At 42.2% G+C, this 12,206-nt stretch overlaps 1 protein-coding gene across 1 annotated transcript in view; it reads right to left on the bottom strand.

The window, feature by feature from the left end:
* Nucleotides 1-12,206, bottom strand: part of GRID1 (glutamate ionotropic receptor delta type subunit 1) — a gene marked incomplete at its 5' end in the record, with an annotated part of 689,879 nt that overhangs the window by 328,725 nt on the left and 348,948 nt on the right. Inside the window, one exon of the mRNA XM_081328616.1 lies at nucleotides 10,077-10,361. Coding sequence (XP_081184742.1) covers nucleotides 10,077-10,361 — 285 coding nt within the window. The remainder of the gene's footprint in view (nucleotides 1-10,076; nucleotides 10,362-12,206) is intronic.

A 12,206-nucleotide genomic window follows, 5' to 3' on the forward strand; every position in this document is an offset into this window, starting at 1 on the left:
GAAAAAAAAATTGAGCTTCCACATCAGTCATGTAAAGCAGGGGTCTTCAAACTTGGCCCTTTTATGACTTGTGGACTTCAACTCCCAGAATTCCTCAGCCAGGCAAGCTGGCTGAGGAATTCTGGGAGCTGAAGTCCACAGGTCATAAAAGGGCCAAGTTTGAAGACCCCTGATGTAAAGGAAGGGACTTTGAAAAAAAAAAGCTAGGCAAAGCTAGGCCCAGGTAAGGTTTGAGTGGTAGGAAGTGAAAACCCCAACTATTCTCACACCGTTCCCATCCTTCTCAGATGCTCCGTATCCTGAAACATCTCTGATGGCCTCTTGGTGTTTGTTCAGCCAACCTCCCAGCCACCTCCCCTTGACCCCGGATTTCTCCTCTGTTTGTCCTATCAAAACAGTCTTATTAACCTCTAAAGCTCTGTTCCCCTTTGCAATGACCTCCAGCGTAGTTTAGAAGAAGAAAACAACAACAACCAGATTTTGTTTCCTGACTCTCTAAAATGTGCAAGTTTCAAATTAAGTTTCAATGTACGTTTTTTTTGTTTTTTTTGTTTTGCTCTTTGGGGCTTGATCTTTTGCCAAAACACATATAAGGAGATATATATATGATGTGTATTTGCACCTCAATTTGCTAGTTTGTTGGGGTTGAGATTTTTCTTTTCTTTTCTTTTTCTTTTTTTTCTTTTTAACTTTTTGAGTTTTCAATATTCATACTAAGTGCCCTGGATATTTATCTCCACTGAGTTCATTACGAGGTACGCTCTTGAAGATCAGCAGGCCTTGTCAGAATAAATGGAATTATAATCTTACATTGGAAGGCAATTAACATTGTCATTTCCTAGTTCCCGAGTGTTAATATTTTGTTCTGTCTAATAACACCGCAGCTCAGAATTTAAACAAAGATAACATTCTCCTTCTCTGCATGTTAATACGAAGCATAATGCATGCTAATCCACATGACGATGCTCTTTTTGCCCTAAGCCTGCTTCCATTCATCTTTTCAGATGGCTGTCACAACAGGGGAAAATCAACTTATTTCTTTCCCAGTGAACTTTTATTATGCTAAGAGTGATGCCTTTCTAAGGGGAGGAGCTTACACAATCAGTAAGAGAAGCCTTATTGTTGCCAGAGTCTTGCCGATGAGATTTATTTCCATCCAGCAATATAACTGTCATCATCTAGCATGAAATGGAGTCATGGAAACTTTATTTCCTAGCAAGTGCCATTCCTCAAAGACCAGATTGGTCCAAGATAAGTCACCTGGCCAACAATTTCTCTCTTTCTATTATTGGATTAGTATGAAGCTAAAGAGCTAAAGAAAGTTGATTTTTTTTTTCACTTTGTATACAGCGGGTCCTCGTCTTACGACCACATTTGAGCCCAAAATTTAGGTTGCTAAATGACAGTTGTTACGTGAGTTTTGCTCCATTTTATGACATTTCTTGCCATCCAAACTTTGATCAGATGACCAAAGGGGTGCTGCAATGGTCGTAAGTGTGAAAAACCTTTTCCAGGGCTGCTGTAATTTGAAATAGTCACTAACCAATGATTGTAAGACAAGGACTACATGTAGTCCTGAGCCTGAGGGAAGGGTCAAGCAGATCTTGAGTTTGGAATTCCTTCAAATCCACAAGAGATCTAAGTCCAGCCCACCTTGAATTCTGCCACCAATTTGCCTTGACCATTAGTACTTCAGATTCTTGTTTAGAGGTAGCATGGAATAAACTCACACTTGGTTCCTGATTTCTTGTACCTGACAGTACCTGTATTTATTTATATTTATAGTCGGGGAAAGATTCTTGAAAGAAGAGTAGCTCCAGTCATCTCTTGAAGTCTTATTCTACACAAGAAAGCTATTGGATATTGATTGGTATATATTTGAAAGTAACGATCTTCGTAACCATGGAACCATGGAAAACTGCCAAGAGCCCCAACATCTACAGCTACAACATCTCCTAAAATACCATATTTTGTTTCTCTCAGCTTATTATTTTTTTTATGCTTCCCTTACAACAGCCAGCATTGGAACCCCATATAATGGTCCCCTAATTTGATGGTTTTTAATTATGCTTGGATTCCAGCCCCCAGCATTCCCAATTAGGAATGTTTCCAACTGGAATTCTGAGTGGTGCAATTATCACATGTCTGGAATGCAGGAGAGTGAAGAAACATAAATCTGATCAAATGGATTGCTTTAATATTTCTTATAGCAATGAGCAGAGTTAAAACACTTTGGAGGTAGGGCTCCAGACAGCTCTGTCAGGGATTTATAGCTAAACATTTGTTTTTAGTGTATGAATCTAGAGAACCATAAACACATAAGTAAAGAGATAAATGGTCTAGCTATTTCGGAGTGCAATTACCTGTTACTGTTGGATATGGATTACTAAATAAAAAGACCAACACAAATGACAAATTCTACGCTTAATTTTTTTAAAAAAAAGAAATGTAAAGCACTGAAGCAGTAATCAAAACTGGAATGCATAACATTATATGTACCATCAAATTGCAGATCAAATTCACCCAACAAAGATCTATAGGTTATTACAATTATTTTGTAATAATAAGAGTAATACAATTGGCTGCATACTGAATGGTGGAAAAAGCAGTTTGTTTGTTTGTTTTAATTATGTTAGAGTGGCATTGCTGAAATTAAATAGGTAAGGATCTCAGTTAGTCCTTTGATTGGCAGTAATTGGCAGTTCCTAGAAGAGAAGTAAGATCTTGAACCTAAAAGACTTCCAGAATTAAACCAAACATTAAACACATGGATTCCAACCAAACCATCTGGTATTTGCAGCCAGACAAGCCATCTGCTTATCTCGATGAAAAATATCCAGCCCTGGAGTAGAAAGGAAACATTGTCTGTTCTACCACACATTTCTCTACACTCTTCCTGATCTGCATCTAACTAAACTACAATATTGGGTTGGGCAGCATTTGGGATTCAAAGAGGCAAAGCAGCATCAGAGTGTGTGGGTGCTCCAATAACCCCTTAAAACAGCTGCATCTTCTCCTAGTATTGCAGAGGCAGAAAGTTTGATTTGAGGTGTCAATTTTACAGGAATGATGATGATGATGATGATGATGATGATGATGATGATGATGGTGGTGGTGGTGGTGGTGATGATGATGATGATGCTGCACTGGGAACTATGTCCAAAAACTTTGCAAAATACATCAAGAAACTGCAGCATCCTTCAATAACTCCAGCAAAGCTACAAAAAACTGCGCTACTCGGAACATCTTACATTTTAAGGAGGTACCTAGGATGCTGGCAGCAACCCGTGTCAACCATCGGCGCCAGTCAGTTTGAATGTTCAGTTGACTGAGGTTCATGTTTAATGAATAAAAGATAATAATAATAATAATAATGTTGGAAGAGACCTTGGAGGTCATCTAGCCCAAACCCCTGCTCAGGCAGGAAACCCTATACCATTTCAGACAAATGGCTTTCCAGTCTCTTTTTAAAAACTTGCAGTGTTGGAGCATTCATCGCTTCTGGAGGCAGGTTGTTCCACTGATTGTTTTAACTGTCAGGAAGTTTCTCCTTAGTTCTAGGTTGCTTCTGTGTTTGGTTAGTTTCCATCCGTTGCTTTCCTCCTGCCTTCAGGTGCTTTGGAGAATAGCTTGATTCCCTCTTCTTTGGGGCAGCCCCTGAGATACTGGAAGACTGCTATCATGTCACCCCCCTAGTCCTTCTTTTCATTAAACTAGACCAGGGGTGTCAAACTCAATTTCATTGAGGGCCGCATCAGCATTGTGGTTGCCCCTCAAGGGGCCGGGTGGGTATGGCCAGGGTGGGCATGGTCTGCTGGGTGGGCGTGGCTAGAGTGCATATGGCCTACTGGGTGGGCGTGGCCAGCTCTACATCATTGGCATCAAGGGTGCCTATGGGGGCCTGAGCAGGAGTGGGACAGATCTGAGGGTCTCTGGCAGAAGGAGGGTCTCTGGGCCAGGGCCAAGGCAGCGGGGGCCGTTCCCTCACTGTTTCCAGGATGGCTTCGCGGGCCACATGAAACCACTTCACGGGCCAGATCCGGCCCCCGGGCCTTGTGTTTGACATGTCTGAACTAGACATATCCAATTCCAGCAACCGTTCCTTATATGTTTTGGCCTCCAGCCCCCCTAATCATGATGATCACCTCTGCTCCAGAGCACTTTTTTTTCCCCCTGGCAAATCCAAATGAATAGGCAGCCCTGTAAAACAGGCAGTTTTAGGCTACCTGTGGGTTCCACCTCTGTGTTGTGGAGGGTAGAAGAATGATACTAAGGCCTTCATGGTCCCTTCCAGCCCTAGGATTCTGTGATCGTTTTGCACAACAACATCAGAAAAGACAGGACCCCCAGTTTTAGCTCATCATCCACAGTTTGGAATGGAGGGGATGCTCGTCTGTTTATTACATCTATTTCTATACTCCACACTGGGGGTGTCAAACTGCCGGGCCTGCGGGCCGGATGCATCATGGTGAAACCGCGCCCACCCCATTGCCGGCAGTGGCAAAAAAAGTTGCAATACGTCGCGACACGTCCTATGATGTTGCGAGTTTGACACCCCTGCTCTACATACAGCTCTCAAGCTTCTAGAGGGGGTTACAGTGATAAGCTGGATAAGATATCCTTAATCAAAAGGTAAGCTATAATGGTATTATACTGAACGGTTTTTGTTGCTCCCGTCTCCCATGCCGCAAGAGAAGAAAAAAAGAAACATTTAAATGACGCGTCATGTTTTACGCATTCTGACAGAGTTTGCGCCTTCAAAGCTAGTCCTCGCTTAACCACCAATTGCTTGGTTCAATGTTACGGCAGACACCCCCCCTCTCCCCCCCAAAATACTTACAACCTGATGTTGAAATTCCAACTGCCCCGCCGACCATGATCACGTGATTGCATTTGGAGCACTTGGCAACCAGCTCACACTTATGGCTGTTTGTGGTGTCCTGCAATCGCCCGACCACAAATTTTGGGTGGGTTTCTTTGACTGTTTCTAACATTTGTATTTGGCTTCCAGCAAAAACAAACAAACAAACAAACAAGCAAAATTTATGTAAATAACCCACCCATTAGATAAAACAGATTCACTTAGCAACTCTCGGGCTGTTCGCAGACGGTGTTGGCAGGGGGCAGAGATCAACCCCAAGGCCCCTTAGTTGTGGGGTGCCTCAGGGATCGGTGCTCTCACCCCTCCTGTTCAACATCTATATGAAGCCGCTGGGAGAGATCATCCGTGGCTTCGGGGTGAAGTATCACCAATATGCGGATGATACCCAGTTGTTCATCTCCACCCCAAACCAACCCAGTGATGCCCTCGATGTGATGTCCCGTTGCCTGGAAGCGGTACCGATTTGGATGGGAAAGAACAGGCTCCGACTCAACCCGGCCAAAACTGAGTGGCTTTACATACCGACATCTCGTTTAGTCCAAGAGGTTCCATCTTTGATTATAAGAGGAGAGATATTACCTCCCGTTGATAGAGCACAAAACCTGGGCGTCCTCCTGGATTCACGACTCAGTTTTGAAGATCATATTGGAGTCGTGGCCAGGGGGGGCATTTGCCCAGATTCGCCTGGTATACCAGTTGCGCCCCTTTCTGGACCGAGATGCCCTACGTACAGTCACCCACGCACTCGTTACCTCCCGTATAGACTACTGTAAGGCTCTCTACATGGGGCTGCCCTTGAAGACCACCCAGAGGCTTCAGCTGGTGCAGAGTGCAGCTGCACGGGTAGTGATGGGAGCACCCCGATACTCCCATATTACACCCCTCCTACGTGAGCTGCATTGGCTACCGGTTGCCCTCCAGGTGAGATTTAAGGTGCTGGTTCTTACCTTTAAAGCCCTACATGGCTTAGGCCCGGGATATTTGCAGGACCATCTGCTACCGGGAACGAATTCCCATCGCCCAGTACGCTCACACAGAGAAGGCCTCCTCAGGGTACCGTCGGCTAGACAATGTCGGCTTGCGACCCCCAGGGGAAGAGCCTTCTCTGTGGGAGCGCCAGCCCTGTGGAACCAGCTCCCCCCTGAGCTTCGGATGGCCCAAGATCTCCAGTCCTTTCGCCGCGGCCTCAAAACACTCCTTTTCCACCTGGCTGACCTGGACTGACAGGGATTTTAATTATGTTTACAACTCTAACTCTATTCTTTAATTTATTTTAATTTATTTCAAATTTTTATTTTTAATTTACTGTACAGAGACCTTTAAGTTCTGTTGTTGTTAGCCGCCCTGAGTCCCTCGGGAGATAGGGCGGGATATAAATCCCATTAATAAAATAAATAAATAAATAAATAAAATAAATAAACTGCCATATTTGCCGAACCAGTGCAATAACACTCATAAAATTGGATGCAATCATGTGATAGCTCACGATAACTAAAATGTAATTCCAGAGTCAATTATAGTCATAAGTCAAGGACTGCCTGTAACTTGTTTATTCTCTCTCACTGTGCAAGAAAATGGAAAGGAAGCAGAAGTGTCTGAGCCTTGCACCTAGTATAGTTCTGGATAGCCATGCTCAGTGCATTTTTACTTGAGCCTATTTCTTTGAACTCTTTTATTCTGGTTGTGTTTCGGGACCCTTTGAACCGAAATTTCAGGCTACCTGGAGGTTGCAGAAAATAAAATCCATGCCATGGTTCTCTTGAACAAAGTTATCAACACAAAGAAATCTTCTGAGTAAATATGCATAGAATTGGACTTCAGAACACAAGGAATATATTTTAATTGAGTCTAATCATTCCATTATTTTGTAGAGAATTGGTTCTGTTTTTATTGCCTGTTGGATATAATGAGCTTTACATCCGTTTTTCCTCTAAGCTAGCACAGAACCAGACTGTTTATAAACTAGTTGATTTTTTATTATTATTATTCAGAAATCTGCAATTTAAGCTTATTTTTACATTACTAAGAATAGTTCCATTTTAAACTCAAAAAGTCCTTTCCCTCCTTCCTAATTATACTGAATCATTGTTGCACAATAAAAGAAATGAGCAAAATTGGCAAACAAGGCAGTTTCCATCCTGTCCTTGTGCAAGCACATACTTCTGTACTCTAAATTATCTCTTTTTCTCCCCCAGAAGAACAAAAATATTCTATTCACACACATAAAAACATGCATTTTTGTCTGTGTACCAAATCAAGTAGTAACATTTTGCTATTGTTTTCAAAAACACTAAATTACAACAAGACAAAGCTAATGTGACCATTATTGCAAAACAGAACTGAAATCTTGCTCCTTTAAGCAATAGTGAAGTCTTTATCACAACTAGAACAAACTTACTTCCTTACACCCAGTTGATAGTGTGTAGGTCTCTAGAAAACTAATCAAGGAGAGAACCAACCTAGAAATAAAGTGAAATTTCCTGACAGCTAGAACAATTAATCAGTGGAACAACCTGCCTCCGGAAGTTATGAATGCTCCAACACTGGAAGTATTTAAGAAGAGATTGGACAACCATTTGTCTGAAATGGTATAGGGCACGGGTCAGCAACCCGCGTCTCCGGAGCTGCATGCGGTTCTTTGAGCCGTCTCCTGCGGCTCCCAGCCGCCCAGTGGAGAGTGGCACCGCCCGTTTGGAGAGGTGTGTGCGCACCTCTCCGAATGGGCGGAGGTGCGCGCGCACCTCTCCAAACCTTTGGAGAGGTGCGCGTGCACCTCCGCCCGAACAGGCAGTGGCGCCGCTCGTTGGGAAAGCTGCCGCGGCCCGTTTGCACAGCTGCTGCCTTCAGAGGAAGGCGGCAGCCTGCAAACGGGCCGCGGCAGCTTTCCCAACAAGCGGCGCCACTGCCCGTTCTGAGAGGTGCGCGCACACCTCTCCAAACGAGCAGAGGTGCACGCACACCTCTCAGAACGAGCGGAGGTGCGCGCGCACCTCCGCTCGTTCGGAGAGGTGTGCGCGTACCTCTCAGAACAGGCAGCGGCGCTGCTCTTTGAGAAAGCTGCCGCGGCACGTTTGCAGGCTGCCGAAGGAGGTAGCTCTGCAAACGGGCCGTCGCCGTCGCGCAACCGGTTCCATCATACATTAAAAAAATGGCAACCGTGCGCGTCTGCGCATGCGTAAAACGTTTTTTGCACATGCGCATGCATGGACGCACGCACGCGGCTCCCACTTTTTTTTGTGTGTGATGGAACCGGTTCCCAGTGGCTCTTTTCCTTTTTCAGGTTGCCAACCCTATACTATAGGGTTTCCTGCCTGAGCAGGGGGTTGGACTAGAAGACTTCCAAGGTTCCTTGAAACACTGTATATAAAGAATATACAGCATCCTTGTTCATCATAATCAACAAGCCAGGGCAAGTTTTATCAACCTTGCTCCCTGCAACTCACATTACCTACCACACAGCATAGTGAAATTATTTGTGAAGACCACTGTAGAACAGCCATCAGATTTGTGCATTGGTGTATTTAAATAAGAACCCTTTTTTCAATGAAGTTTCATACATCAGCTGTCCAGGAGCTAAAACTGAGTCAAGAATGCCATCCAGGACATAACCAAAATGGAAACGACTCTTTCACACTCATATCTTACACCAGCATTTTAACACACCTTAAATTAGTCAACACAAATCATATTTTAATTAAGCATTGACTGTCCAAAAACTGCAACTCTACATAAATCTGTATTCAAATATTTAAAAAAAACAAAACCTTGTGGCTTAGGACTATGGGAACCCAATTTGAATTCCTACATCAAGGCTGCCACATGTGTGTTCAATACAAGTTTCCATGGTCTAAACCACAGCAAAACCCTCTCTTACTCTTGCTGCTATTTAGCAGCCGGTTGCATTTGAATAGCTCCAATCGACATGTTTTCCTCAATTGAGCGGGAAGGTTGCAAAATATGATCTTCTGACTGTAGGACACTGTAACCATCTGTGATTACATGAATTGTGGTGTGACAGTCATAGGTTCAAGGATGGATCGTAAGTCACTTTTTCCAAGTCCACTGTAAATTAGAACCATTGTTAAATGAACGGCTGTAAGCCAAAGTCTACTGAACCAGGTAGAGGTGAGCTGGAGCAAGCTGGAGCAAGCAAGCTTGCACTGGCTCACAAGAGCTGATTGCTAAATTTTCTAGAATTTTGCAAGCAGGTTGAGAGCAGAGCTGAGGCCAATGCACAACACCCTGATTAGTTCTTCCATGGCTAGCAGCATAGTGGGACAGCAGCAATGGAGCCTGCAGAGATAGTGCTTAAACATTTGCTAGTACACCACTGCTATTTGGAAAAAAAACAGCAGTATTAGTTTTCCAAAGCTAAATTGCAACAAATTATTCAATAAGCAATATTCTGGCTCATTGCTCCATTTAACTGAGATCTTTCAGATGGTCCAGCCTTCTCTAACTGAACCCTGTAGAACCACTGAGGCAGCAACTCACAAGTTCTAAGCCCATGAAGCAAAACTGAGGAAAAGTTAGCAGGAGATGCAAAGAAATGATGTTCCTACCATATCAGACCTTGAGGGCCCTCCAAGAAACAAATAAATAACTAAACATTTATTGTCAAAGTACATGTGTACATTGAGATTAGCTGAGCCTCTCCCCGTGCTCTCTCCCCCCAACACACAGTGACAACAAACCCTCCATCCTACCACAGCATGTGAACCATGGAAAAGAAGAATTTTGCAATTGTGGCTCATAGAAAATTCAACTTTTGAAGCAATCATCAAAGAGATAATGAAAAGAAGCACATAAGTAAAGGCAGACTGAAGTTCTCTTCCTGGAACCTGCATCCCATGCAATATATGAACCCTGTCAGTCAGCGCAAACAGTTTATTGATATTTTACTGAAAAATGCTCTGATAAGTAAAAATTTGGCTATCCTGATAGGAAGTTGATGAGCAACTTGCAGGATGGGTGAAAATAAGTTTTCACAGCAACTTTTCAGTCAAGGGAAATCAGACAAAAAAAAAAAGCTTGTCAATTCAAAAGCTATTTTTCACCCAACACTTATATAAAAACCCACTGTTTTTTTAAAAAATGTGCCTTTGGTCCACCTTCTTCAAATAAAAGCAAAATATATTCAGAAAAAAAGGAGATGCAAGAGAAAAAAAAGAAGAAAATGAAACATGACATTTACCGTAATCGCTGTCATAGAAGACTATAAATTTTTGCCATCTCAGTTCAGTGACGAGCTTCAGCATCACATCGTTGAGACGAACAGGTGGACGGGCTGCTAAGGTGTATTCCTCTTCCTCCAGGCTAGGATTTAGGTGGCAGGCCGTCCGTGGAGAACCTCCTGTGTTGCGTTGGACAAAGAGGTGAGGGATGTGCATGGCATCTGTCAAAGACTGCAAGGCATTGGCGGAGGCACAACCAGTAGAAGTCACTAAGGCTAAAATCCCCAGAGTCATCAGGTCACAGGCTGGAAGAGGAGAAGGAAAGGAAGAGGATTGTCAGTGAGGTGAAAGATGTAGAAATTGTTAGCCAGATCACATCAAGCAACAAGGTGAACATACTGAGACTTAGTGTGGTGGAATGTGGTCTGGATTCCCAACCAAGAGACAGCGAAGTTTCAACATTTTGGTTGGGAGGAAGAGAATTAAGATGGCTCCTCCCTAGAAGTTCTCAGAGTTTATCTTTAAGGATGCAAGTAGTCGCTCAAGTTGGCAAGATTTCTATCTATAGGTGAGGAACCATAAAGGAAACTACTTGGAAGTTACTCTGTGAGTCTTTCTTGGTCTTTGGAGCTTGATATCTAAAAAAGGGCAAGTGGTGATGCTTAGAGCTGAAACAAGTTATGCATGTAGCCTCTTGTTCAAATGTGTAATTTATGGTGCTTTATGTTAAGCAGTGAGAGTTTTAAATTGCTTAACTCCTGGTTTTTAGCCCCGGTGCCTTAACCATCAAAGCTATGTCACTATTGGTGAACTGTCCAGTGCCAGTTGGAGTCTGGCAGTGTCTGAATTGAAGTAAGCTTATCATTTACTATTAAACAATACTAAAAGGACAACAATTTCAACAATTGGAGGCCATGCATCCCATCACTTTTAAGCCTAAAATGTTATAAAGTCTACCATGAACTCCACCACCTTAGGGTTGTGACAACTTGACAAACCCCCATAGGATATGAAAAAAACCCATCATTGAAAGCCAGAAAGATTGAAAGCTATTAATCATGCTAGCTGGTTTAAACACTGATCTTAAATGTATATCAGTACAAATTTGTTTTATCCCATAAAATAGCCAGATTCTTCCTTTGTCAGACTTTATCATAAGTAATATTGTGAACTAGAAGATATCCGAAGCACAGAAAATTAGAATCCAGAATTTTCTGGAACTGCTAAATACCAACCAAGATTATGGCCAACCCTTCATTTTTCCTTCTTGTTCAGAAGAACAATTCTACTAAGAATATTACAATTCAAACCAAAGTTTTCAAATTCATGCATTTTCCCCATCTTTCTTCAGAGGTGGTTAGACTACGCAGCAAAAAAAACTTTTTCCAGCCTCAAAGCTCACTTTCAAAAAAAGCAAAAAGGAACTATCCCTTCTCTAAAATATCAAAGCAGTTACTATATCTAATACTGGGTGGCATAGAAAAATAATTGTTAGAGAGTGTACATAAAAAGACTTCTAGGAAACCTGACATAAATTAACATCACAAGACAAATAAATTATTGTTTGCTATTGTGAATGAATCATTAATGTTTTAAGATGTTAGTGGATAAAATATTTGGAGGCCAATTAATAATGCAGTTCAGGATATTTAAACACATGATGTTCTCTTTCAGCAGTTGGAGAGAACATAAACATTAATCACTTTACATTTTAGATATTACATTTAGTCTGTTGTGTGCCTCCCAGAGTCACTCACTCGTGAGATAGTGGACTATATAAATCAGATAGCATAAATACATAAAGTTAGCAAAAGTTTTTCACTGAATCCCATTGAAGCCTAAAAAAAAGATAGAGACCCGAATAATGGTTTTAGTTAAATTTATATTTAAGCAAGCTAAATAACACTACATCGATGTTTGAGGTATAAAAAAGCACTCAGAAAAAATATTAAGTTTGGGTCTACGCAGAAGCAGTGACCAAAAACATGATTTTAATTTTATATAGTACATTTCTGCAAGGAAGCAAGAAAAGCCCTTGATGATCCTTCTTACACCTTCATCAGCTACATTATTTAAATATACTGAATTTTTTAATACAGATAGAGAGATGTTCTTCTCCTTTTCATCCCAAGAACACACCTCGAGTCTGC

This window comes from Vipera berus, assembly GCF_964194415.1.
Source record: "Vipera berus genome assembly, chromosome: 5".
Taxonomy (NCBI): domain Eukaryota; kingdom Metazoa; phylum Chordata; class Lepidosauria; order Squamata; family Viperidae; genus Vipera; species Vipera berus.